The sequence below is a fragment of the Staurois parvus genome, unplaced genomic scaffold, assembly GCF_062004578.1.
Source record: "Staurois parvus isolate SC_StPar_1 unplaced genomic scaffold, SC_StPar_1.0 ptg000164l, whole genome shotgun sequence".
NCBI lineage: Eukaryota > Metazoa > Chordata > Amphibia > Anura > Ranidae > Staurois > Staurois parvus.
Window position 1 is genome coordinate 744,452 of NW_028317960.1, and position 26,728 is coordinate 771,179.

General features: G+C 45.1%; 2 protein-coding genes across 2 annotated transcripts in view; one reads left to right on the top strand and one right to left on the bottom strand.

Moving 5' to 3' along the window:
- Positions 1-26,728, bottom strand: part of LOC149462960 (NACHT, LRR and PYD domains-containing protein 6-like) — a 580,167-nt gene that overhangs the window by 116,955 nt on the left and 436,484 nt on the right. The gene's annotated exons all lie outside the window — the stretch shown is intronic.
- LOC149462963 (E3 ubiquitin-protein ligase TRIM39-like) lies at positions 10,181-12,140 on the top strand. The gene has a single exon (XM_089676104.1). It carries the CDS (start codon positions 10,287-10,289, stop codon positions 11,862-11,864), a length of 1,578 nt encoding a protein of 525 aa, XP_089532230.1. The 5' UTR covers positions 10,181-10,286; the 3' UTR covers positions 11,865-12,140.

Consider the following 26,728-nt stretch of genomic DNA (forward strand, 5'->3'; position numbering starts at 1 on the left):
CTTGCTTGAGCCCATGGATGCTCTTTTGCAGTTTGCATACAAGATTCTTTTCTCTCTTTCTCAAATCCTGGTGGCTGTTCCATGTACAGATCCTCCTTGATGTCTCCATACAAAAAGGCAGTTTTGACATCTAGATGCTTTACTTGCATTCCCTTTCCGGCAGCAATACTAAGGAGTGTTCTTATAGTAGAATGTTTCACAACTGGAGCGAATGTCTCATCGTAATCTTCTCCAAATTTCTGGGAGTATCCCTTGGCAACTAATCTTGCTTTGTACCTATAGATGTTTCCTTCTGCATCATATTTCACTTTAAAAGTCCATTTGCTTCCGATGGTTTTGCGACTGGGAGGGAGTTCTGTTAGTGACCAAGTTTTATTTTCTTGAAGTGATTTTATTTCTTCTTCAGTTGCTTTTCTCCACTGATCGGCTTCCCTTCTCGGCAAAGTTTCTATGTCTTCCCAGGATGTTGGCTCCTGTGTTTGATGTGTTTTAGCAGCGTATGATAACCTGCGGGGTGGGATCCCTTTTGTCATTCGAGAGGATCTTCTGATTTCTTGTTGTTCAGGGGGTTCTATTGGCTCGTTGATTGTAAGTTCCACTTCTTGTTCTGGCTCTTGTCCTGCTTTGCATGGGTCAGTGTCTCTTGCTGATTCAGCGCGTAAATCCTCTCCACATTTTTAAAGAATTGTATTATTTGCTGCTTCACTTTCATTAAAATAAACACTGCGGCTTACTGTGACCTTGTTGGTCTTTGGACAAAGGATTCTATATCCCTTACTCTGCTCACTGTAGCCCACCAGAATGCCTTCTATGGCTTTGTTCTCCAACTTGGAGCGTTTCTGACTTGGAATGTGGGCATATTCTTTACAGCCGAACACTCTGATGTGTCCTACGTTAGGTTTTGATCCATTCCACATTTCATATGGTGTACTCTCAATAGCTTTTGATGGGAGCCTGTTTTGTAGGTATGTTGCAGTCATTATTGCTTCTCCCCAGTATTTGTTAGGTAAGGCAGCGTCCAAAATCATACATCTGGTCATTTCTACAAGAGTGCGATTCTTTCTTTCCGCTACACCGTTTTGCTCAGGAGTGTATGGTACAGTTGTTTGGTGTATAATACCTTGTTTCTTTAGGTATGATTCCATCTCTTTATCCATATATTCCCCTCCATTGTCAGTGCGTATTATTCCAGGTTTCCTTTGAAACTTGTTGCTTGTCATAGCTACAAACTCTTGAAGTTTTTCTAATGTCTCACTTTTGTGCTTCATTAGATACGTTATTGTGTACCGGGAATAATCGTCGATGAAAGTCAGTATATATCTGTTCCCGCCAGGTGTGATGGTTTTCATTGGTCCGAACGCATCACTGTGTATCAGTTCCATGGGTTTAATGGTTTTACTCTGACTGGTCTGTGGAAGAGAGGTTCGGGTGGCCTTTGCTTTGATGCAACACGTGCACTTGCTGAGTGTGTGGCAAGTCAATATTTTCATGTCTTCTGATAGACCTCTCTTTGCAAAGTCCTTTATAGCTTCTGGGTTTCGATGCCCCAATCTTCTATGCCACAGGTGGATGCACTTGTCATGTGGGTTATGAGTTGCTGCATTAGCCTTCTCACTTTCAGTGACGAGTTTGTACAGATGTTCATTTAATCTTCCTCTTGCTAGAATTTGCTTTTTCCATTTTGAATTGTGCATTCATTACCTCTGAATTGGACAGTGAGTCCATTGCTTGCAAGGGTTTTAACTGATAGGAGGCTTCCTTCTAGGCTTGGAACATATAGAACATTCTTTACAAGGATGCTCTGCTTGCCCCCTGATGGCGTTTTGCAGTTCAGAAATCCCTGACCTTTACCTTCCGCTGTAATACTTTTCCCATTTGCTAGGAAGACTTTATCTTTTACACTAAAATCAATTTCTGTGAAGAATGTCTCGTCGCTTGTCATGTGACTTGTTGCCCCTGAATCAATGTACCATCCGTGTGAGGTACTATTCTGAGTCACTTTAAAAGTACCACTCCATGATGCACTTTCATTTTCTTTCATGACCGCTTTAGCTCTTTCTCTTGTGGGTAGCTCCTGCTTTCGCTGCTCAGCTTTCCAGAGTGAACAGTTCTTTTTCAGGTGACCGGCCTTTTTGCAGCGAAAACATACCCTGGTTTCCTTGCTTTGTCTTATGCCTTCATGCACCTTCAGAGCTGCCTCTGGTCTCTCGTTCTCTTCACTATGCAAATTTTCCTTTCTTCTGCTGTATTCATCAATTAATTTTCCCTTAACATATTCTAGCGTCAGTTCAGTTTCCGGTCTAGTTTCTAGAGCATTTATAAGGGCACTGTATGATTCTGGAAGGCTGCATAGCAGTAGTGCTACTACATGATTGTCTTTCATTTCTTCACCTATTGCACCCAGCTGGTCCACAATTTCTAGCATAGCATTTGCATGTTCACCCATTTCCTGCCCTTTTTCCAGCCTCATCTTATACAGTTTGCGCAGCAGATATAGTTTACTGTTTAGGTTTGCACGTTCATGCAGTTTTTGTAATGCAGTCCACATACCTTTAGCTGTGCTTTCTTTCCTTATATGAATGAGTTGATCGTCCTCCACTAACAGGCTTATGACTGCTTTTACTTGCCTATTTTTTCTGTCCCATTCTTCTGGGTTGTCATTGGGTCTGTCCCATTCTTCCGGGTTGTCATTGGGTCTGTCCCATTCTTCCGGGTTGTCATTGGGTCTGTGTGTATCTAGTACCGGCCACAAGTCATCTTTGGATAACAGCATTTCAAGCTTAAACTTCCATAGCTGGTAGTTGGTATTGTTGAGCTTTGCTATTGTAAACTTCATATCTGAAGCACTTGCCATCTTTCAGTGAATTGGATACAGCTCTTGTTTCCTCATACAGGATTTGGTAGGATTGGAAATGCAGCACTTACTTGCTTGTAGTTCTCCTTTTTCCAATGTCTGGAGCTGGGCCCATAACCTGTTGGTTATGTGTTAGAGAAGACACTGGTAGTGATGAGGCAGAACACTGTTTTACTTGTGTGGCTTAAGTTGCAAACATACAAAGCACATTTCAGCAGACATCTTGGTTTTTGAAGAGAGAGAGAAGAGAGGGAGAGAGAGAACCAACAAGTTTTACACATATGCACAACTAGTAACCTTAGTGTACAGTGCCATCTACTGGTCAAGTGATATTAACATACAATACTGTATATAGTACATGCTGTTGTATTCCCAACAATAAGGAGCTACCCTCTTTCCTGGCTGGTGTATTTGGCAAAGAAGAACTTGACGGGATATGTGGCTGCATTGTGTCATCGTCACTGTATCCCGATATGACAGCAGAGTTCTCTCTGCTTTGAGTATATGGTTCAGTAGGACTCGGGGCATTGAGCACCTCAAGAGGATCACGTGCAGGATGCTCATAGGCTTGTGTGGTGAATCGTTCTGCCCTTCGCAGGTACACTCAATTGCGGCGGTAAAGACTGCCTTCTACATCAAGATATGATCGAGGAGCAACCCTCTGAACACAGGAATCCAGTCTCCAGCGACCGGTACTGTCACCTGGAAGCGGCTTCATATGGAATGGCTCTCTAATGAGTTCAGGTAAGTCTTTAGCAGACACATCGTATGACAGTTTGGCAATCTGTTTCCTCCACTGCAGTTTCGCACACCACCAAGGATCAAGTAATTTGTCGGCCACAGGCAATTAAGTCTTCAGTCTCCTAGACATCAAGCGCTGTGCAGGACCATGCCTTCAGATGGGGTGTTCCTCCAATGTAGAATGGCCTTCCATGGATCAGTACCATCAAACTTGGCCTTCTTACAAAGATTCTTCACTATCTTGACAGCCGATTCCGCTTTACCATTGGCTTGCGGGTGCCTCGGGGATGAGGTAACATGCTCAAATCCCCAATCTGTAGAGAACCGTCTGAATTGCTCACATGCAAATTGAGGTCCATTATCCGAGATAACTCTATCCGGCTGGCCATAACGTGCAAACTGCTTTACAACGCTTGATGGTACTATCAGCAGACAGGTCAGGAAGTAGCTCAATCTCCCAAAAGTCAGAATAGTGATCAACAATTAGTAGAAAATCCTGGCCAGCATAATTCAGTAAGTCCATGCTTACAATTTGCCAAGGTCGGGTGGGCAGCACATGCGACATCATAGGTTCTTTCTGTTGTGCCTGCGCATATTCATTGCATTCCGAACAACAGCTAACAAAGTCTCTAATCTTGTTCTGCATGTTGGGCCAGTATAGGGTATCACGTGCTTGCCTATAGCATATATCTATAAATGTTGCGCTCCTATGATCCAACTATATAAAGTGTGTGAAATATACTATTATATATACAAAACTTACAAAAAAATCAATATATCAATAAAGTGATCATAATAAAAAACAAAAATAAATCCGTTTATCCAAAAAAAAGTCCAAATTTGTGATAAAGTGATTAAAACATAATACAGTAACTTTCTGTGAAACCTTCAGTGAAATTAAATGTGCGCTCACCTCCTTCTAAGCCTATTATACAGGCTTAATAAACTTTTGGTTAACAAATCCTGGAACCTACTAAAATTGCTGCAGTATATCATGGATGTTGGGAACTTGTCTATAGCATGCTTCTCCACCAATGTGACTGGCATGAATACGAGTCAGCATCTCCCATCTTAAAGATTTAGGAATGATGACCCTTGGCCCCTTGTACAGTATACCATCTTGAATGGCGATTTCATCTCTGAAAGTCCAATATTCTCTCACAAGTAATGGGGCTTCCAACTTGGAATCAGGCCAACCGTTCAGAACAACATATTTAAGAGCCTGCAAAGTCTCATCGGTTTCAGTGTGCTGTTTTATCTGAAGCAATCGTTGGTCCGTGACGTTTAAATAGTCTGTATGATTAATCTGTGACAGGACCTCCAGGTCCCGCTGAACATTGCAAACTGTGTGTTGTGCATACTCAGGTGTACCACCTACTGCTGTAGCTCTGCTAAGAGTGTCACTAATGTACATTTCAGGACCAGGTTTATAGACAACATTTAGGCAATAGTTTTGTAACGTGACAACATGCTCTGTAGACGTTTGGGTGAACACAAAAGTGGTTTCTTGAAAATAGAAATCAGAGGTTTATGGTTAGTTTCTGCCGTGATCTCGTCGCGCTCATAGAGGTAGTGGTGAAAGCGCTGGCAGGCAAACACTGTACTCAGACATTCCTCTTCTATTTGTGCGTAGTTTTGTTCCGTAAGAGTCAGTGCCCTTGAAGCAAAAGCGATAGGCTGGCCAGCTTGCAATAGGCAACACCCAAGTCCAGTTTTGCTTGCATCACTTTGAATAGTTACAGGTTTTGTAACGTCATAGTACTTCAGGACAGGTGTGTCCGTGACCAAGCGTTTGATGTCCTGCACTGCATTATCATGCTTAGGAAGCCAATGCCAAACAGCGTCCTTGTCCAGAAGCCTTCTCAATGGCTCGCAGACCTCTGAGAGGTGTGGTAGGAATTTTGCTAGGTAGGTAACAAATCCAATGAAGCGCTGCAGGGATTTCACATTTGCTGGCTGCGGCATATCCTGTATGGCTCTGATTTTTTCTGGGTCAGCCTTCAAACCCTCCCAGGTTAGAATGTGTCCATGAAAGCGGACCTCTTTGACTTTGAATTGCAGTTTTTTCAAGCCAAGTCTCAATTTTATCTGCCTACAACGATTCATCAATTCCAGCAGTTTGATATCATGATCTTGCTCTGCTTCCTCATCTGTGTCCCCACAGCCAACCACAAGGATGTCATCAGCTATTGGTTCAATACCACCGAGTCCAGCCAATAGTTCATGTTGTTTACGTTGATACAACTCTGGTGCAACTGATACTCCAAAAGGCAGTTTGAGCCATCTTTTCCTGCCCCACGGAGTCCAGAAGGTTGTAATGTAACTACTTGCATCATCCAACTTACACTGTAAAGATGTATACCAGGCATCAACAAGCGTGAACAGACGTGCCTTAGGCAGCTTGTACAAAACATCCTCGAGAGTTGGCATGATGTAGTGAGATCGTCTCAGTGCCATATTTAAGAATTTGGGATCTATGCATATTCGTAGCTTATTTGGCTTCCTTACAATCACCATGTTACTTATCCAGTCAGTTGGGTCAATCACTGGTGCCAAGTGTCCATTGGCCTCATACTGGTCAAGCTGTGCCTTAACTGCTTGTTTTGGTGCCACCGGCATATTGCATGGTCCACATTGGGCTGGAGGGACACTCACATCAGGGTCGAAATGAACTTCCCCTGGTACAGATTCTACTGGCCCAGTAAACACATCACTAAATTCCTTTAGCAGCAGTTGTTTTGTCAAGGGCCCCTTGGATAGATTGTCCATCACATTAAGCTCTGCAGGGACAGAGAAACGTATCATCCCTAGACGCTCACAGGTTGAGCCAGACAACAGTGGCTTTTGGCAGGCTTCCACAATTTCACACTCCAGCTTGTGTGTTAGTCCACGTATGGTGCATTCTGTCTTGAAGAGCCCTAGAGATTTCATCATCGCACCGGAGTATAACTTTAATCTGGTGTCACTTGGCAGTAGACGTGCTTCTGGTGCTGACACCATTTTTTCTCTTAAGCACATTACATCCCACGTTGCCCCTGAATCGAGCTGACAGGATTGGGGCTTATTATTTACATGTAAAGTGACAAACCATTTCTTTCCTCTGGATTGCACAGCGCCGATCAATTCACTGCTGTATATAACTTCAGTGGTGTGTGTCTCTTCCTCATATGTGGATGTGTTCTCCACGTTGTGTCATTTGCCTATTGATGGTCGTCGTTTACTTGACAAACAAACGTTAGCAAAATGGTTTGTTCTTCCACAAGACTTCCAAGACTCCCCATGAGCTGGACACGGCTCTTTAATTCTTTCATGCACAGTCCCACAGTATTTTCAGGCTGTAGGGTTGGCAGTATTTGTGCTCATCAGGTGGCGTTGCTGCACTTTGTTCATGTTGCCATGCTGCATTGCAATGTTTATGCTGTCGGTCTGCTGTCTGTCCTGTTCCATAACTTTCAGACGTCTGTCAGTGAGCTCTGCTGTACGGCACGTCTCAATGGCTGTGTGTAGAGTGAACTCATGTTATCTTAGGAGGCGCCTGCGTGTGCTCTCTCGCTAGCTATACCAACAACAATTGTGTCCCTTATCAATTCGTCTCTGAGTGCCATATTCACAAGTTGCTGCCTTTTCTCTCCAGTGTGTAACAAAGTGATCCAAAGATTCTCCCTCTTCTTGTTTGCAGCATCCAAACACATCCCTTTCATAAATGACATTTGTAGCAGGTATGAGATCATCTTCCAGTACATTTACAATGGCTGTAACATTGTGTTGCTGATCTGCTGTGAGGGTCACATTGTGTTTATACACATGCCTGCATTCACTGCCCATGACTCTTCTCAGAGTTGCTGCCGGCACTCCTGCACATTTCTCATTCCAGCCTGTAGCCAGACAATAATCTTCACATTCAGCTCTGAAACATTCCCAATTGCTGCTCCAATCCCCACTCATTGTCATCCCCTCTGGGGGAGGTATGCCATTCATGGCAGCCATATTGTCAGGAAGCCTCTGAGCTATCAAATCTCAGACAATCCTCAGTCTCAGGCTGTAGTTCACAAACCTGTGTTCCCCAAAGCTGCTGCGCTCCAAACAAGAGGCTCAGTCCTGATTCCAGTCACTTCTGACACCATGTTTCATGTACAGGAATGAAGACAACACAAGCTGCTGGTGTGAGGAATCATGTTGTACAACAGAACTGCATCCAGGTCAGCATAGAACAGGAAGCAGGAAGTATAAGGCCATGCAATATTCCCGGATACAAGTCGGGTCACAGTATTTGTAGAATGACTCTATAACAGGATCCCTTTCACTATTCATCTTTTGCCCTTTGACATTCGGAGGGAGTTGCCTTTGTCCACAGACAATTATGCCAGCTGCTGCTATCTACTACTTCCAGCTCACTTCATACATTGCGTTCTTAAAGGAAACTTGGCTCTAATTCTTCACCATCAATCAGGAAAAGTGTTAATAGTCTCCTTTTCCTTCAACATTTTTGGTGTGACTACTAAGGAACTATTAGCCACCCTTTGACTCAATTTCTCACAAATTGGGCCCCAACAGGAGTGCAGAAGATATTACAGAGCTCTGAAGGGGACATTATCAATTATAACTGAGAATTCTCTTATTTCACATTTAATCCTTGCTAACTAGTTCTGAGGACCCGCAGTGAGCGTATCTGTTCATTTGATAGTCATTCCTGCTCACTGCACATTCTCCTCAGACTGGAGGCAGTGGATCATTTCATAAAGCAGGCCTGCGAACAGTTCCTGTTGTTTTGTTGTGAATATCATTACTTTTGCTCACCATTGCCAAGAGTGATCACACTTACTGCCAATACCAGTGTTATTTTGTTATTCCTGTCCTATTCAGTTACCTCAGTAAACGTCATTTGGTTTATACTACTCTGTGTGTGTCTCCATTTTACAGGTGTGATTTATCGGGGTCACCATCGCATGGTGGTGTCAGCAGAGGTTGGACTTTCAACAAGAGGTCCAGATTGACAGGGAACCCAAATAAATGACTAAAGCAAACCTTAAGGGGTAGTGCTACATATTATTTTTACTAGTAAGATAAATATAAGTGCAGCGCTGAGATACTGATGACCAGAAATATAATGGTGGTGTAAATCATATGCAAATAAATAATTATTTAACTGAGTAGCTATTATGCTAATAGTGATATATGATGATAATAAATACTAATCAATGTCTGTGCAAATGATCAAAATGTCCATAAAGTGACAAAGTGCAAAATAAGTGCTAATGCAATATAGTGCTTAATAATGAACCATTTGTGTAACAGCAATATAAGGTGCTAATAAAGTGACAATGGTGAACAAATGACAATACAAAATTGTCAATACCATCTAAAAGACAATCCAATGTCTATAAAAGTGACAATGTGGAGATCCAGATGAAAATGATCTCAAAGTTAGTTCTTCACATGCTAGAATGAATTTGGTGATGTGCCAGGAATGTGGTAAGATTGAGCACTCACCAGATGCGTAATATAAATATGCATTTATAAGTAATGTGGTCAACCGGAGGTCCCCTTAAGGATGCACACAGCCTGGTCTGGTCAGAGAGATCCCCTTCCACTGGGTTATCTGCAGCACCTCAACCGTACTCCGTGATGGACTCGGCATCATTTTGGGTCCGTAAGGCATTTACGCTGAGGATGGAGGCAGAGCCCAGGACCAGACAAAGCTGGAGGTCCCGGGAGACAGAGCTGTACTGGGAGAGGTGGGACACTGCGGAGGGTCCCTGCCCCCATCTGAAATCCTTTGATTGTGTTCGTGATCCTGACCTTTAGCACGCCATCATTTTCCCTCCTGGGCTCTGCCTCCATCCTCAGCGCAAATGCAGTACGGACCCAAAATGATGCCAAGCCTTTCATGGAGTATGGCTGAGGTGCTGCAGATAACCCATTGGAAGGGGATCTCTCTGACCAGACCAGGCTGTGTGCATCCTTAAGGGGACCTCCGGTTGACAACATTACTTATAAATGTGCATTAATATTACGCATCTGGGGAGTGTGCAATCTTACCTCATTCCTGGCACATCACCGAATATTCATTCTAGCATGTGAAGCACTTACTTTGAGATCATTTTCATCTGGATCTCCACATTGTCACTTTTATAGACATTGGATTGTCTTTTATATGGTATTGACAATTTAGTATTGTCATTTGTTCACCATTGTCACTTTATTAGCACCTTATATTGCTGTTACACAAATGGTTCATTATTAAGCACTTTATTGCATTAGCACTTATTTTGCACTTTGTCACTTTATGGACATTTTGATCATTTGCACAGACATTGATTAATATTTATTATCATCATATATCACTATTAGCATAATAGCTACTCAGTTTAAATAATTATTTGCATATGATTTACACCACAATTATATGTCTGGTCATCAGTATCTCAGCGCTGCACCTATATTTATCTTACTAGTTTGGAGGTTGTTTGGTTACCTTTTTGGTGCATTAGCTGCTCATGTTTTAGCGCTCACATGTCTGCGTTTATTATTTTTACTGCTGTGTGAAAATCCTCCCTCTTCTGTACTTTGCTGTCTGCATCAAATATCACAGATCCAGCCTCACCCTGTGTAGGAGGATGTGACCCTCCCAACTGCATTCTTCCCCGAAGTCAGAGACTTTCACTTTCGTTTCTCTCTTCTGCTGTCAGAGATGGCATCTGCTGATCTGAGAGCTGAGCTGGAATGTTCCGTCTGTCTGGACATTTATACAGATCCTGTAACCCTGAGATGTGGACACAACTTCTGCCGGGTCTGTATTGATCGTGTGCTGGATACACAGGGGGGGTCTGGAGGTTATTCCTGTCCTCAATGCAGAGAGAAGTTTCCGGATCGGCCTTCTCTGCAGAGAAACATAACACTGCGTAATATAATGGAGAAGTTGCTTTCTGCTCAGCCAGATCAAGAGAAGTCCGGGGTCTTCTGTACTTACTGTGTGGACTCTCCTGTACCTGCTGTTAGATCCTGTCTACACTGTGAGGTTTCTCTGTGTGATAAACACCTGAGAGTCCACAAAAAGTCCCCAGAACACATCTTAACTGACCCCACCTTGTCCATGGAGAACAGGAAATGCTCCTTCCATAAGAAGATCCTGGAGTATTACTGCACTGAGGATGAGACCTGTATCTGTGTGTCCTGCACTTTGGCTGGAGAACATCGAGGACACCAGGTGGAGGTGCTGGATGAGGCTTCTGAGAAGAAGAAGGACACACTGAGGAATGTTCTGCAGAAACTTCTGACAAAGAGAGAGGAGATGGAGGAAAGAGTCCAGAGTCTGCAGAAACACAGGAGGAAAGTAGAAGATAAATCAGCTGGTGACACCAAGAGAGTCACTGCCCTGTTTAGAGATTTCAGGAGACGTCTGGATGACCAGGAGAAGAGAGTCCTGAGGGAAATCTCCGGGAGGGCAGAGCGGGTCTCCATCTTCATCCGGGATCTGGATATAAAGAAGAAGGAGCTGTCCAGGAAGATGCGTGACATTGAGGAGCTGTGTAACATGACGGATCCACTGACTGTCCTACAGGAATCAGACACAGGTGACTTGTGTGATACTGAGGATGGAGATAATGAGGACAGAGAGAGACATGAGGAGCTCCTCCATGATGGAGGGGGGCTGGATGTGGCTGGGATATCACACACATTACACACATTATCTGATATAATAACAGGGGTAAATGTATCCTTCTATATACAGGGAGCTGAGGACATATTACTGGATGGAAACACAGCTCATAATAATCTACAGATATCAGATGACAGGAAAACTGTATCCTTGTCATATAGAAACCAGAATCGTCCAGTAACACCAGAGAGATTTCAGGATTGTCCTCAGGTGTTGAGCAGTCAGAGTTTCTCCTCAGGGAGACATTACTGGGTAGTGGATGTTGGGAGGTCAGATGACTGGGGAGTCGGGATGTGTTACCCCAGTATAGACAGGAGAGGAGATGAGTCAGTGATTGGATATAACAACAAGTCCTGGGATTTGTACAGGAATGGTGATCAGTATGGGGCAATACATGACAGTAAAGAGATCCTCTTTCCCCGCAATCTCTCCAGTACCAGAGTCAGGATAGATCTGGATTATGAGGCCGGGAAGATCTCCTTTTATGATCTGTGTGACCCGATCCGACACCTCCACACCTTCACCACCACCTTCACTGAGCCCCTCCATGCCGGGTTAGGTGTAGGGATAGGTTGTATGAAGATCTGTGGGGGGAATCGGGAGATGTGAGAACTCCGCCCAGAGATTGGTGATGTCACAGGGTTGAGAGATGTGATTTGGTGGAATGTTCAGCCAATGGGATAAAGCAGTGGGTGGGGCCTCAGTTGGTGTCCTTCAGGCTTTTTTACTATAAATAATAATAAGTGAGATTTCTCCCTCTGTCGCTGATCACTGTGATTGGGTAGAATATCGGTCCAACTACAGGACTGACATCTATCTATCTATCTATCTATCTATCTATCTATCTATCTATCTATCTATTATCTATCTATCTATCTATCTATCTATCTATCTATCTATTATCTATCTATCTATCTATTATCTATCTATCTATTATCTATCTATCTATCTATCTATCTATCTATCTATCTATTATCTATCTATCTATCTATCTATCTATCTATCTATCTATTATCTATTATCTATCTATCTATTATCTATCTATCTATTATCTATCTATCTATCTATCTATCTATCTATCTATCTATCTATCTATTATCTATCTATTATCTATCTATCTATCTATCTATCTATCTATCTATCTATCTATTATCTATCTATTATCTATCTATCTATCTATCTATCTATCTATCTATCTATCTATCTATATCTCCATCCATGCCATGACAATCTGACATATTACTTTCTCTGTAATTATGACACAGAAAATGATCAGATATGACTTCAGCAATCTCCCTCCTCTTGCCCCCTCCCCCTCCTCTCTGCCCCTCCCCCACATGCAGTCACTCTGTGCAGGGTGCAGTGCGGTCACTGTGATTGGACGGGATGGGGTCTCCTCTCCCCTTGTTCCTTTCTCCTATTCCATACAATCTATACGAAGATATGATCAAACTTGCAGCCATGACCTTTTTCTTAGTTTTGGTTGGGGTGGGGGAGGGGTTAGAGCCCCAGTCAGATTTTTATATATCGGTCCTTTTGAAGATTTCCTGTCCGATTAAATGTTGTCAGCAGGACGGGAAGTGTGTCCTGACAATGGGAACATTCTACAGAGACACGTCATACATGAGGCTGGTAATATGGAGAATACAGGGGAGCCAAAGAGGGTGAGACCTGAGAACACGCTGAACAGCGACCTACATCACAGTGCTGCTAACAGTCACACCGTCTGATTGGCTGCTCCGGGTCTCACACTCTGCTCTGTGCTGAATAAGATGAGACGTATTAAGGGAAAAGGAGAACGTGGGGTTAATGTGTTCCTTCATCTTTACGAATCCTTCAATGAAAGCCGGGGGCCAAATATATCATATTCCCTGGGGGGCCGAATATGTCACATTGCCTGGGGCCCCGAATATGTCACATGACCTGGGGCCCCAATTATGTCACATGACCTGGGGCCCCGATTATGTCACATGACCTGGGGCCCCAAATATGTCACATGACCTGGGGCCCCAAATATGTCACATGACCTGGGGCCCCAAATATGTCACATGTCCTGGGGCCCCAAATATGTCACATTGTCTGAGGGACAGAAAAATGTCACAGCTCCATGTTGGATTATGTCAGAGCTTACACAGGATACAAGGCTGCTGATTGGCTGCTCAGGCCTGAACAGTGTATGCTGGGAGATCACATGACCCCTCATACCAAACATTTATTGTACTGCAGCTTACCATTTCTTTGATATGGTGGTTGCATTCGTTTTCTTCTTTAGGCTTTATTTCCTTTATGTTCACCTAGTGATCCAGCCAGTAAGTCTGTTTTTCTTCAAAAGTACAAGATGTCCTGCAGATCTAGCAGTTAGAGGGCTGAGACAAACCGTTTACCACTGGCAGGGGTGCTTACACTGGTCAGTCTTTATGTATTCATGCAAAACCTTTATCCTGATAAAATAATAATAAATACAAATGTTTTCGCTGATAGAATAAAAAATGTGCATTTATTATTTGTGTAAGGATTGAGCATGCAGAGCATTGCACCTGTGATCCGTGGAGGGGTGGGGCACGTGACATGTTATTAAAGGTGAACTCTAGTATTCTGGCCAATGGAATCCATTAACGCTGAAATGCTTGACGCGCCTAAACATGTGAGCGCAATACGCAGCTTTAGGCGCATGTTCTCCCTCTGTGATAGAAAGTAATCAGAGCAGCAAAGCAAACGCCCCGTGTGCATAGAAGTGAGCGATGATCGCCTCCCCTCCCCCCTGATCCAGGAAACATTGGCCAGGAGTTTGTTCTATGGATGATTTTATTGTGTGAAGAATTACAAACAAATAATCGATCTACAAATAGAGAGAAAGAGATGAAAATCGATGGAGAAATCTCAGAGGAAACATGAAGAAATGATCCCGAGATTTACTAGTGACAGAAAACATGGGATCTATCCCCAATATAATGATCTGACTATAATAATGTCTGATGAATGGAACCGGAATGTGTCCCCAATATCATGTGTTCCCATAGAATGGATCCCCAATAGAATCCTACTGGATCCCTTTTATAATGGATCCTAATATAATGTGTCCCCATAGAATGGATCCCCAATAGAATCCTACTGGATCCCTTTTATAATGGATCCTAATATAATGTGTCCCCATAGAATGGATCCCCAATAGAGTCCTACTGGATCCCTTTTATAATGGATCCTAATATAATGTGTCCCCATAGAATGGATCCCCAATAGAATCCTACTGGATCCCTTTTATAATGGATCCTAATATAATGTGTCCCCATAGAATGGATCCCCAATAGAGTCCTACTGGATCCCTTTTATAATGGATCCTAATATAATGTGTCCCATAGAATGGATTCACAAAATAATCCTACTGAATCAATAGCGGTCAGTGAAGCAACCAATCAGACTGATCTGTGTCTGACCGCATACATTGGAGGCAAGAGGAGAAATATGGGGTCTAATAGACCCCAGACCTCTCCATAAAGAGGACCTGTCATGGCCCATGAAATCACAAGGGATGTTGTTCATCCCTTGTAAGAGAAATAAAGTTGATAAAAAAAAGTTAAAGGTACAGTGTTTAAAGAAAAAAATTAATAAAGATATAATAAAATAGCAAAAAAAAAAGTTCCGTTCCCTGTGCTCACACGCAACACGCTCATAGGTCCCTCACACATATGTAAATGGCGATCGCACCACACATGTGAGGTATCACCATGAATGTCAGAGTGAGAGCAATCATTCTAGCAGCAGACCTCCTGTGTAACTCTAGACTGGTAACTTGTAAAATGTTGCCTATGGAGATTTTTAGGTACCGTAATTTGGCTGCAAACTCTAAACCATGGCTGGAGTGGAACAAATTCAGATGGTGGGGGTGGCGATTTTAGTCTTGCCTAGGGCAGCACAAAATGAAAATCACTGGGGGCAGAGGATGGGAGGTCAGTAGGGCAGTGTACAGGGGGTCAGCAGGACAGAGGATGGGGCCAGCAGTGTGTAGGGCAGTGTACAGAGTGTCATCAGGGCAGAGGACAGGGATCAGCAGGGCAGAGGATGGGAGGCCAGCAGGGAAATGTACAGGAATGGGAAAGGCAGAGTACTGGGGGTCAGTAGAGCAGAGGATAGGAGTCATCAGGCAGAGAACAGGAGTCAGAAGGGCAGAGGACAGGGGTCAGCAGGGCAGAGGATGGGAGGCCAGCAGGAAAATGCAGTGTACTTGGGGTTAGTAGAGCAGTGGACAGGAGCTATCAGGCAAAGAACAGCGGTCAGTAGGGTGGAGGAAAGGGGTCAGCAGGGCAAAGGATGGGAGGCCAGCAGGGAAATGCAGTGTATTGGGGGTCAGCAGAGCAGAGGACAGGAGTCATCAGGAAAAGAACAAGGGTCAGCAGGGTGGAGGACAGGGGTCAGCAGGGCAGTGAAAAGAGGTCAGTAGAGCCACGTATAGGGGTCAATTGAGAGCACAGCGGTCACTGCTGGCAGGGCAGAGGACAAGAGTCACTGCTGGCAAGAGAAAGGACAGCGGTCACTGCTGGCAGGGCAGAGAACAGGGGTCACCATTGGCAGGGAATAGGACAGGAGTCACTGCTGGCAATAGAGTACAGGAAACAAAGTAAGTGCAGCGCTGGAAATCAAGTAACAGACTGGATAAATGATAAATCAAATGGATATAAAAGTGAAATCACATGTCACTAATAGTGACTAATAATAAATAAGATGAATGTCCCAAAGTATGAGAAGACAATGTGAGGATCTGTTATGATCCTAAAATATGTGCGTGGAGGACTTGATCCAAAGTGGTAGATGAAATAAAATAAATGAGTAAATTGCGCACTCACCAGAAGTGCGTTATATATACGCCTTTGAGATTTGCCTGCAAGTGTATAATCCAAATGCACACGTTCCTGCATTAAAAATGGCTGTGTGTATAAGTGGGTGCTGCAGTGACCGTCGGCTGGAACCAAACAAAATAAGCAAGGAAAAAATGTCACCAGCACACCGAGGATCACCAATACGGGTCCAAAGGTTTTAATAAACGATCACATAGTTACAGCAAGACAACATTTCGGAGTCTCGCAGGACCCCTTCATCAGGCATGTGATGATGTGGTCACATGCCTGATGAAGGGGTCCTGTGAGACTCCGAAACAATGCCTTGCTGTAAATATGTGATCATTTATTAAAACCTTTGGACCCGTATTGGTGATCCTCGGTGTGCTGGTGACATTTTTTCCTTCCCTTTTGAGATTTGCCTGTCTCACCAGGTGTGTACAAGGTCATCAGTACTCATGTAAGGGTCAGGATCCTGTACGCCTTCTGGTCACGTCTCAGGTGTAGTACTCAGATATGAAACACATTCAAAGGTCCCATATATAATTCAGGATGGCCACCAGCAGTGGTTAGATGTCCAGCTACTGTAGCCCTCTGACGCGTTTCGAGCGATGCTCATCATCATAGGGTGCAGGGCCCTTTGAATGTGCGGTATTCAGGGGCGTATTTGCAGCGAGGCAAACAAGGAACACTTCCGTGGGACAGGGCCAGGGGCTTCTGTGTCTTACCTGTGTCCACGACTCCATGTCCCACTTCTATCCGGTCCACGAGGCACTGCTGGAGGAGGGGTGGAGAAGGTGTCCGTCCGGTGTCTTCATCACCCTGGATCTTGATCGCAATGTGGGCGGATGACATGCCACCCCTGTCATCTGGCCACACCCCTGGGAACACTGGATATCCTATGGCAGCCTGTCCCTCACTCTGCAAGATCTGCCTTCTCCTTGGTGATTGGCCGCCTGATCTGTAACTCAGGAAAGCACACATGCGGCTAATTACCAGCGAGGAGGCGGAGCTTGGAGAGGAGGAGCCGAGTGGCAGCGCAAAGATCGAAGAACATCGAGTGAGGGACCATCCAGAGCCAGTGAAGAGGAGGAGAACGGCCAGAGTAGGAAGACAGCTGATTGGTAAGGTAAGTGGCTGTGTGGCCAGGATCTGGGCAGAGCAGATGGTGCTGCTGCAGCCGGGTATGCTGGCTGTGGATGGGAGAGGAAGGGAGCCCGGGCTGGAGCAGGGGTTAGCACAGCAATGTAAGCATCATTGGTGTCAGTGGGAGGAATAGTGTCCCATCATTGGTGTCAGTGAGAGGAATAGTCCCCCATCATTGGTGTCAGTGGGAGGAATAGTGTCCCATCATTGGTGTCAGTAGGAGGAATAGTGTCCCATCATTGGTGTCAGTGGGAGGAATAGTGTCCCATCATTGGTGTCAGTGGGAGGAATAGTGTCCTATCATTGGTGTCAGTGGGAGGAATAGTGCCCCATCATTGGTGTCAGTGGGAGGAATAGTGTCCCATCATTGGTGTCAGTGCAAGGAATAGTGTCCCATCATTGGTGTCAGTGGGAGGAAGTTAGAGAGAGTGACCCCGGTTCTTCAGTAAGCTGACTGAGAGGAGATGTCTGCCAAAGCTCTGTCTGGTATCACCGGAGGGTTTCACTTGGACTATTGGAAGGAGGCAACCATTCTGTCCATGGGCCTTGTGAGTACTGCCATTGAGGAATTTGGGGACTCTGAGTGTGTGATACCTCCCCTGGTGTTTGCTAGTCAGCGTGGGTCTGGAAAAAGGGAACACTGGATAGTGTTCTTAGAGCTTGTCCGAGTGTTGCTACCTTTGGGTTGTCGCAGTCTGTCACAACTGGCTCATACCTGAGGAGCTCAGCCCTGTAACTATTACTACCAGCAGGGACTTTACTCACTGCTAAACTACTTGCTGCTGTATGTGACAAGGAGGTCTACTATCTACTGTTAGTCAAGACTTCTACAGCCAGAAATGAATTATTGTGGCTCCAAATGATATGTGTTAATATATTAACCCCCTAAAGGGGTGTTTGCAGCTGCCCCTGAACAGTGAATGCGACACTTACAAGTGAATTAGTGATGAATAGATAGGCGCTGTGCTCACATCGGGTAAGTAGCATAACGTGTGCACCCTATACTCCCCATATAATAGAGAAATGATGAGTTTTGTGGATGAATATCAATAAATAAATATCAAACAATACAAATACCAAACATAAATCAATTAAACATATAAAGTGACGGAATATTCCCAATTGTTTAAACGTCCTTATGCTTCCACCAAGTGCTGCATGAATTCCAATTGTGACCGTCCTTCTTTGACTTCAGACTTTGGTGACCTATAAATCCATGTATCCCCACCTCAGCAAACAAATGGATCACTCACCAGACCTATATGACCCCCATTACAGCGGTCATATATGGCATTGTGTGTTATAAATCTCTGGAGGTTCCTCCCGTATGATCACCAACACCCGCACTTCCAGGATGGATGGCCAGAGGGACTGATGTATCATTTCCAATGAATTCCACAAACGATAGTTGAAGGGAATCGGATAGATAATCCGGGCTTTCTGTGCCATAATACTCAAAAAACCCCACAACAGTAATGACGATGTAAGTGTAGTATTTAATGTGCCAAGAGTAAGAATAGTAACAAAGTCAATGCAGTCACATGATTAGGTACCTAGGAAGCCGGCACCAGCATGTATTGCCTGTATATTTTACATCAAAGATGGCCGACGTGCGTTCCAAGCCTCTGTCCCGGCCGTACGTGACGTCACCAGAGCCCAGATATGACGGTATTACGCTTTCTTCGACGTTCGTTTCATCTGGCGGCGTCTTCAGGAAGACTTCCTATGTGATTGTTGCGGGAGGAGAAGCCCTAGATCAAGGGGCCCCAAACATTCTAAGCAAAGGGCCGGATTACTGCCCTTCAGGCTTTAGGGAGGCCAGACTGTGGACAGTGGAAGTAGACAATGGCCCGGCATCAGTGCCCCATCATTGGTTTTAGTGGGAGGAATAGTGCCCCATTGTTCATATCAATGAGAAGAATAGTGCCCCATTGATGGCATCAGTAGGAAGAATGGGGCCCCATCATTGGTGTCAGTTGGGCCAGATAAATCCAATCAAAGGGCCACATCCAGCCCCGGGCTGCAGTTTGGAGACCACTGCTCTAGATATATAGGGGTGTAGAGGGAGAACAGTGCCAACTGATTCACACTTGGTGAAGTACTGGTGAAAAGAGCCCCTCCCTCCAACTCATGGCCTGGATCCTCCCACATTTCTAAATGCTATCACAATTTTAAAACTTTGAAACATTTTTTATTGTATTTTCAGTTTCATTAAATGTATTTTTTTGTTACAGATTTACCTTTTTATACTTTTGTTTATTTTTTTTTTCTCCCTTTTAAAGTGTTCATAAACACAAGAACCCGGCATTCACTATATCCGCTCTCCCCGGACCCCGCATTCACTATATACACTCTCCCCGCACCCCGCATTCACTATATACACTCTCCCCGCACCCCGCATTCACTATATCCGCTCTCCCCGGACCCCGCATTCACTATATCCGCTCTCCCCGGACCCCGCATTCACTATATACACTCTCCCCGCACCCTGCATTCACTATATCCGCTCTCCCCGGACCCCGCATTCACTATATCCGCTCTCCACGGACCTCGCATTCACTATATCCGCTCTCCCCGGACCCCGCATTCACTATATACACTCTCCCCGCACCCCGCATTCACTATATCCGCTCTCCACGGGCCCCGCATTCACTATATCCGCTCTCCCCGGACCCCGCATTCACTATATCCGCTCTCCCCGGACCTCGCATTCACTATATCCGCTCTCCCCGGACCCCGCATTCACTATATCCACTCTCCCCAGACCCCGCATTCACTATATCCGTTGTCCCCAGATCCCCGCATTCACTATATCCGTTCTCCCCGGACCCCGCATTCACTATATCCGCTCTCCCAGGACCCCGCATTCACTATATCCGCTCTCCCTGGACCCCACATTCACTATATCCGCTCTCCCCGGACCCCGCATTCACTATATCCGCTCTCCCCGGACCCCGCATTCACTATATCCGCTCTTCCCGGACCCCGCATTCACTATATCCCCTCTCCCCGGACCCCGCACTCACTATATCCGCTCTCCCCGGACCCCGCATTCACTATATCCGCTTTCCCCGGACCCCGCATTCACTATATCCGCTCTCCCCGGACCCCGCATTCACTATATCCGCTCTCCCCGGACCGCGCATTCACTATATCCGCTCTCCCCGGAACCCGCATTCACTACATCCACTCTCCCCAGACCCCACATTCACTATATCCGCTTTCCCCGGACCCCGCATTCACTATATCCGCTCTCCACGGACCCCGCATTCACTATATCCGTTCTCCCCGGACCCCGCATTCACTACATCCGCTCTCCCCGGACCCCACATTCACTATATCCGCTTTCCCCGGACCCCGCATTCACTATATTCGCTTTCCCCGGACCCCGCATTCACTATATCCGCTCTCCCCGGACCCCGCATTCACTATATCGGTTCTCCCCGGACCCCGCATTCACTACATCCGCTCTCCCCGGACCCCGCATTCACTATATCCGCTCTCCCCGGACCCCACATTCACTATATCAGCTCTCCCTGGACCCCGCATTCACTATATTTAGTCTCCCCGAACCCCGCATTCACTATATCCGCTCTCCCTGGACCCCGCATTCACTATATCTGCTCTCCCCGGACCACGCATTCACTATATCCGCTCTCCCTGGACCCCGCATTCACTATATTTAGTCTCCCCGGACCCCGCATTCACTATATCCGCTCTCCCCGGACCCCGCATTCACTATATCCGCTCTCCCCGGACCCCGCATTCACTATATCCGCTCTCCCTGGACCCCACATTCACTATATCCGCTCTCCCTGGACCCCGCATTCACTATATTTAGTCTCCCCGAACCCCGCATTCACTATATCCGCTCTCCCCGGACCCTGCATTCACTATATCCGCTCTCCCCGGACCCCGCATTCACTATATCCGCTCTCCCCTGACCCCACATTCACTATATCAGCTCTCCCCGGACCCCGCATTCACTATATCCGCTCTCCCCGGACCCCGCATTCACTATATCAGCTCTCCCCGGACCACGTATTCACTATATCTGGTCTCCCCGGACCCCGCATTCACTATATCCGCTCTCCCTGGACCCCGCATTCACTATATCCGCTCTCCCCGGACCCTGCATTCACTATATCCGCTCTCCCCGGACCCCGCATTCACTATATCCGCTCTCCCCGGACCCCGCATTCACTATATCCGCTCTCCCCGGACCCTGCATTCACTATATCCGCTCTCCCCGGACCCCGCATTCACTATATCCGCTCTCCCCGGACCCCGCATTCACTATATCCGCTCTCCCCGGACCCCGCATTCACTATATCCGCTCTCCCCGGACCCCGCATTCACTATATCCGCTCTCCCCGGACCCCGCATTCACTATATCCGCTCTCCCCGGACCCCGCATTCACTATATCCGCTCTCCCCGGACCCCACGTTCGCTATATCCACTCTCCCCGGACCCCGCATTCACTATATCTGGTCTCACACAGTACACAGAACATAGAAATGCAATTATTTTAGTAAATATAAACTGCTAAATACCTTTTCTCATCAGCAGTATATTGCAGTCTTGTGACTTCTATCAGTGTCCAGCAGAGCACTGGCTATACTTGTAGGAGGGGTTTTCATTCTGCTCTGTCTGTCCTATGAGGCCACATAACCCCTGGCCCTCTATCTGGACAGCGCTGATTGGCCCTGTGCTCATCACATGCACCCTCCCAAAGAAAAAAAAAAACTCTTTATCAATACACACCAAACTGAGCATGTGCAGAATGACTCCTAGAGCTCTGTACTATCAGCAGATGGATAGGGTACAGTAGAAGAAGGGGAGGATCAGAGAAGACAAGATCAAACAGGCTTTTTACACAATGTGGAGTATTAACCCATTAGGTCCCACAGTGAGTATAACAATCATGCTTTCCTGCATCTACAGACTGATTGTATGTTGGGGGTTTAGTAGCACGTTAAGGCCATTCCTGGCCAAGTTAGGCCGACACGGGCAGGGATGGTATTGAGAACTGGGCAGACATCTTGTGTGTTCCACACTGCCTTAGTCCATATGCCACGCTGTACATTCCCTGTTCTGCATCACCTCATTCTGCATTGTTGCTGCTGGGGGATTTATTGTTGCTGCTGGGGGATTTATTGTTGCTGCTGGGGGATTTATTGTTGCTGCTGGGGAATTTATTGATGATAATAAAACATAAGGAATGCTGCGCTACATTCAAATCAATTTGTGAATGTGGGATCCCAAAATATTAAATCAAAGAGTGTGACAATATTACCAATATTAATCTATAGGTGCTTACTGATACTATCAAAATCAATTGAATCACTTAAAAATTATATAGAAACACAAAAAACTGTATCTATACGTATGTGCATAAATACAAACACATATATATATACTTAAATCACACGTGCCTGTTGTGAAGTGAAAAAGAATGACCAAAATATTGATACACGCAAACTTATATCTCAAAGTCCAAAAAATAAAATATTGTAAGTGAAAAAACAGTAAACGGTGCTTCCAAATTATACTGTTAGTGACCACGAGTGAAAAAAATCGTGCAGGTTTCTGGGTGTATATAGATCTATGAGTCCAACCACCTTCTGGATTGGCCTCTCACCTCATCCCTTCGACCCTTGCGGGTCAAAGAGCAGTAGTGGATCCCTCTCACAGATCCTCCAGGTACCAAAGCACTCCAAGACAGCTCTCAGAATATAATATTCCCACTCAGGCTCTTCTCCAGGAAAAGTTGAAATATCAATCTCTCAGAATGAGACAAAGGAATCCTCCCATAGTGTAGTATATTTATTATACCATAGGAACATGTAACAAGTGTAAATAAGAACTCACGTAGCAGCCAGTCCACATTAAAGCCTCATGCTTTCAGATGAGGATATGTCTGTTGGGTGTACAGCTGAATGCACAGGTGTACCAAGATGGCCGCCACGCCGGAAATACGTCACCGTGCTACGCCAACGCGTTACGTCACAATGTCATGTGACTTCATCAGGCCATCTTGGTACACCTGTGCATTCAGCTGTACACCCAACAGACATATCCTCATCTGAAAGCATGAGGCTTTAATGTGGACTGGCTGCTACGTGAGTTCTTATTTACACTTGTTACATGTTCCTATGGTATAATAAATATACTACACTATGGGAGGATTCCTTTGTCTCATTCTGAGAGATTGATATTTCAACTTTTCCTGGAGAAGAGCCTGAGTGGGAATATTATATTCTGAGAGCTGTCTTGGAGTGCTTTGGTACCTGGAGGATCTGTGAGAGGGATCCACTACTGCTCTTTGACCCGCAAGGGTCGAAGGGATGAGGTGAGAGGCCAATCCAGAAGGTGGTTGGATTCATAGATCTATATACACCCAGAAACCTGCACGATTTTTTTTACTCGTGGTCACTAACAGTATAATTTGGAAGCACCGTTTACTGTTTTTTCACTTACAATATTTTATTTTTTGGACTTTGAGATATAAGTTTGCGTGTATCAATATTTTGGTCATTCTTTTTCACTTCACAACAGGCACGTGTGATTTAAGTATATATATATGTGTTTGTATTTATGCACATACGTATAGATACAGTTTTTTGTGTTTCTATATAATTTTTAAGTGATTCAATTGATTTTGATAGTATCAGTAAGCACCTATAGATTAATATTGGTAATATTGTCACACTCTTTGATTTAATATTTTGGGATCCCACATTCACAAATTGATTTGAATGTAGCGCAGCATTCCTTATGTTTTATATTCACTTGATCACTGGTATATGATTTAATGCTAGCAGCTCCCTTTGGGATACATACACCCATTTATTCATTTGGTTTAATATCATTTTTAAACACACACTTGAAGCGCAGGAGGGTCACACCACTATTGCTACAATTTATTGATGATGCTGGTGGATTTATTGGTGATTCTGGGGGATTTATTGATGATGCCGGGGGATTTATTGATGATGCCGGGGGAGTTATTGATGATGCTGGGGGATTTATTGGTGATTCTGGGGGATTTATTGATGATGCTGGGGGATTTATTGATGATGCCGGGGGATTTATTGATGATGCCGGGGGAGTTATTGATGATGCTGGGGGATTTATTGGTGATTCTGGGGGATTTATTGATGATGCCGGGGGATTTATTGATGCTGGGTGATTTATTGATGCTGGGTGATTTATTGGTGCTGGGGAATTTATTGATGCTGGGGGATTTATTGGTGCTGGGGGATTTATTGGTGCTGGGGGATTTATTGGTGCTGGGGGATTTATTGATGCTGGGGGATTTATTGATGCTGGGGGATTTATTGGTGCTGGGGGATTTATTGATGCTGGGGGATTTATTGGTGCTAGGGGATTTATTGGTGCTGGGGGATTTATTGATGCTGGGGGATTTATTGATGCTGGGGGTTCATTGTTGCTGGGGGATTTATTGTTGCTGGGTGATTTATTGATGCTGGGGGATTTATTGATGCTGGGGGATTTATTGATGTTGGGGGATTTATTTGTGCTGGGGGATTTATTTGTGCTGGGGGATTTATTGATGCTGGGGGATTTATTTGTGCTGGGGGATTTATTGATGCTGAGTGATTTATTGGGGCTGGGGGATTTATTGATGCTGGGGGATTGATTTGTGCTGGGGGATTTATTGATGCTGAGTGATTTATTGGTGCTGGGGGATTTATTGATGCTGGGGGGTTTATTGTTGCTGGGGGTTTATTGGTGCTGGGGGATATATTGGAGCTGGGGGGTTTATTGATGCTGGGTGATTTATTGGTGCTGGGGGGTTTATTGATGCTGGGTGATTTATTGGAGCTGGGGGGTTTATTGTTGCTCTGTGATTTATTGGTGCTGGGGGATTTATTGGTGCTGGGGGGTTTATTGGTGCTGGGGGATTTATTGGTGCTGGGGGGTTTATTGGTGCTGGGGGATTTATTGGAGCTGGAGGGTTTATTGTTGCTGCTGGAGGGTTTATTGTTGCTGCTGGGGGGTTTATTGTTGCTGCTGGGAGATTTGATATTGTTGTTGGGGTTTTATTGTTGCTAGTTGGGAATTTATTATTGCGGCTGTGTTTTTGGCTTTTTTTTTGCTGCTTTCATATTTATAGTTGCTTCTGGGGAATTTTTTCTTGCTGCTGGGGGTCTTATTGTGGCTGGTGGTGGGATCTATTGTTTCTGCTGGGAATTTATTTTTCCTGCTGATGGATTTATTTTTCATAAAAGGTGGGGTTCTGGGATGTGGGAGGGGTACGGAGACAAAGGGTGACCCCGGGGTGAAGAGTTCCGGCACCTAAAGCCCTGCTATCCTGCCTCTCCTAATCATTATTTCCCGGGTGTATTGGATATACCGCACTGCCATTTATATTGCAGAAAGCACGCTTGCCTTGTTTGTGTCGGCAGCGGTTGAACCTTTCTATTACCTTACTGCTGGAACCGTAGAAGATGCTTAAATTTTTTGTGTCTTTTACTCTTCAATCTGCTCACAAAACTGCTCAGCTGCTGGTCAATTTTTCCATGAATGTCTCTGAGATGACACACCTGAATCTGCAGTGTAGCAGAACGCTGGCTTTGTTTGTGTTTCCAGATTGCAGACAATTCTACCTGGCCACATGTATGTACCGCCCCGCCGCTGACCAGATTTAACCAACCCGTCTCTAAGGGCTGTTGCTCTGGTTTTGAAAAAAAAAAAAAAACAAAAAAAAACGGGTATAATGGGATATAAAAAACAAAAAAGCCTCAAAATAAACCAGAGCTCAAATATCTACCAACATGTTGTCTTTGGACAAAGTCCCCTCATAAGTGTTCACTAATAATAATAATCAGCCTTTTATAAAATCATAAAACGCCTCTGTCTATACAATAACACGGCCCCACCCGTCTCCGTGTCCCCCTCCCCCACACTATGCATGACTGCCACTTCCTTCTATGTGATAGAATCCCTTTATCTCTGGATCTGCACTCTGCTCTGCATTCCTACACCTCCTGAAAGGCAAACTCACCAGACAAGTCGCACTTCTTGTTGTAAAAGTTCACTCCAGCTTAATGCTCTTCACAAGGGCTGATGAGAGGGGGACAAGCAATGCCCCCATAATGGGCACCATTGGGTGAGCCCAGCAGAGGCTGTCAATGTTCATTGGATTTTCCTGGAGGGTGCAGTCCACACTGGGTACCACCACTGGAACCTGCCACTGACCATCGATGGTGGGGGATGTAATATACTCTCAGCCTGCCACTGACCATCAATGCTGGGGGATGTATTATACCCTGAGCCTGCCACTGACCATCGATGGTGGGGGATGTATTATACCCTGCCACTGATCATTGATGGTGGGGGATGTATTATACCCTGAGTCTGCCACTGACCATCGATGGTGGGGAATGCATTATACCCTGAGCCTGCCACTGACCATGGATGGTGGGGGATGCATTATACCCTGAGCCTGCCACTGACCATCGATGGTG

What these genes read in the sequence shown, in the direction of transcription:
- LOC149462963 (XM_089676104.1), top strand. Translation starts at nt 10,287, where the DNA reads ATGGCATCTGCTGATCTGAGAGCTGAGCTGGAATGTTCCGTCTGTCTG.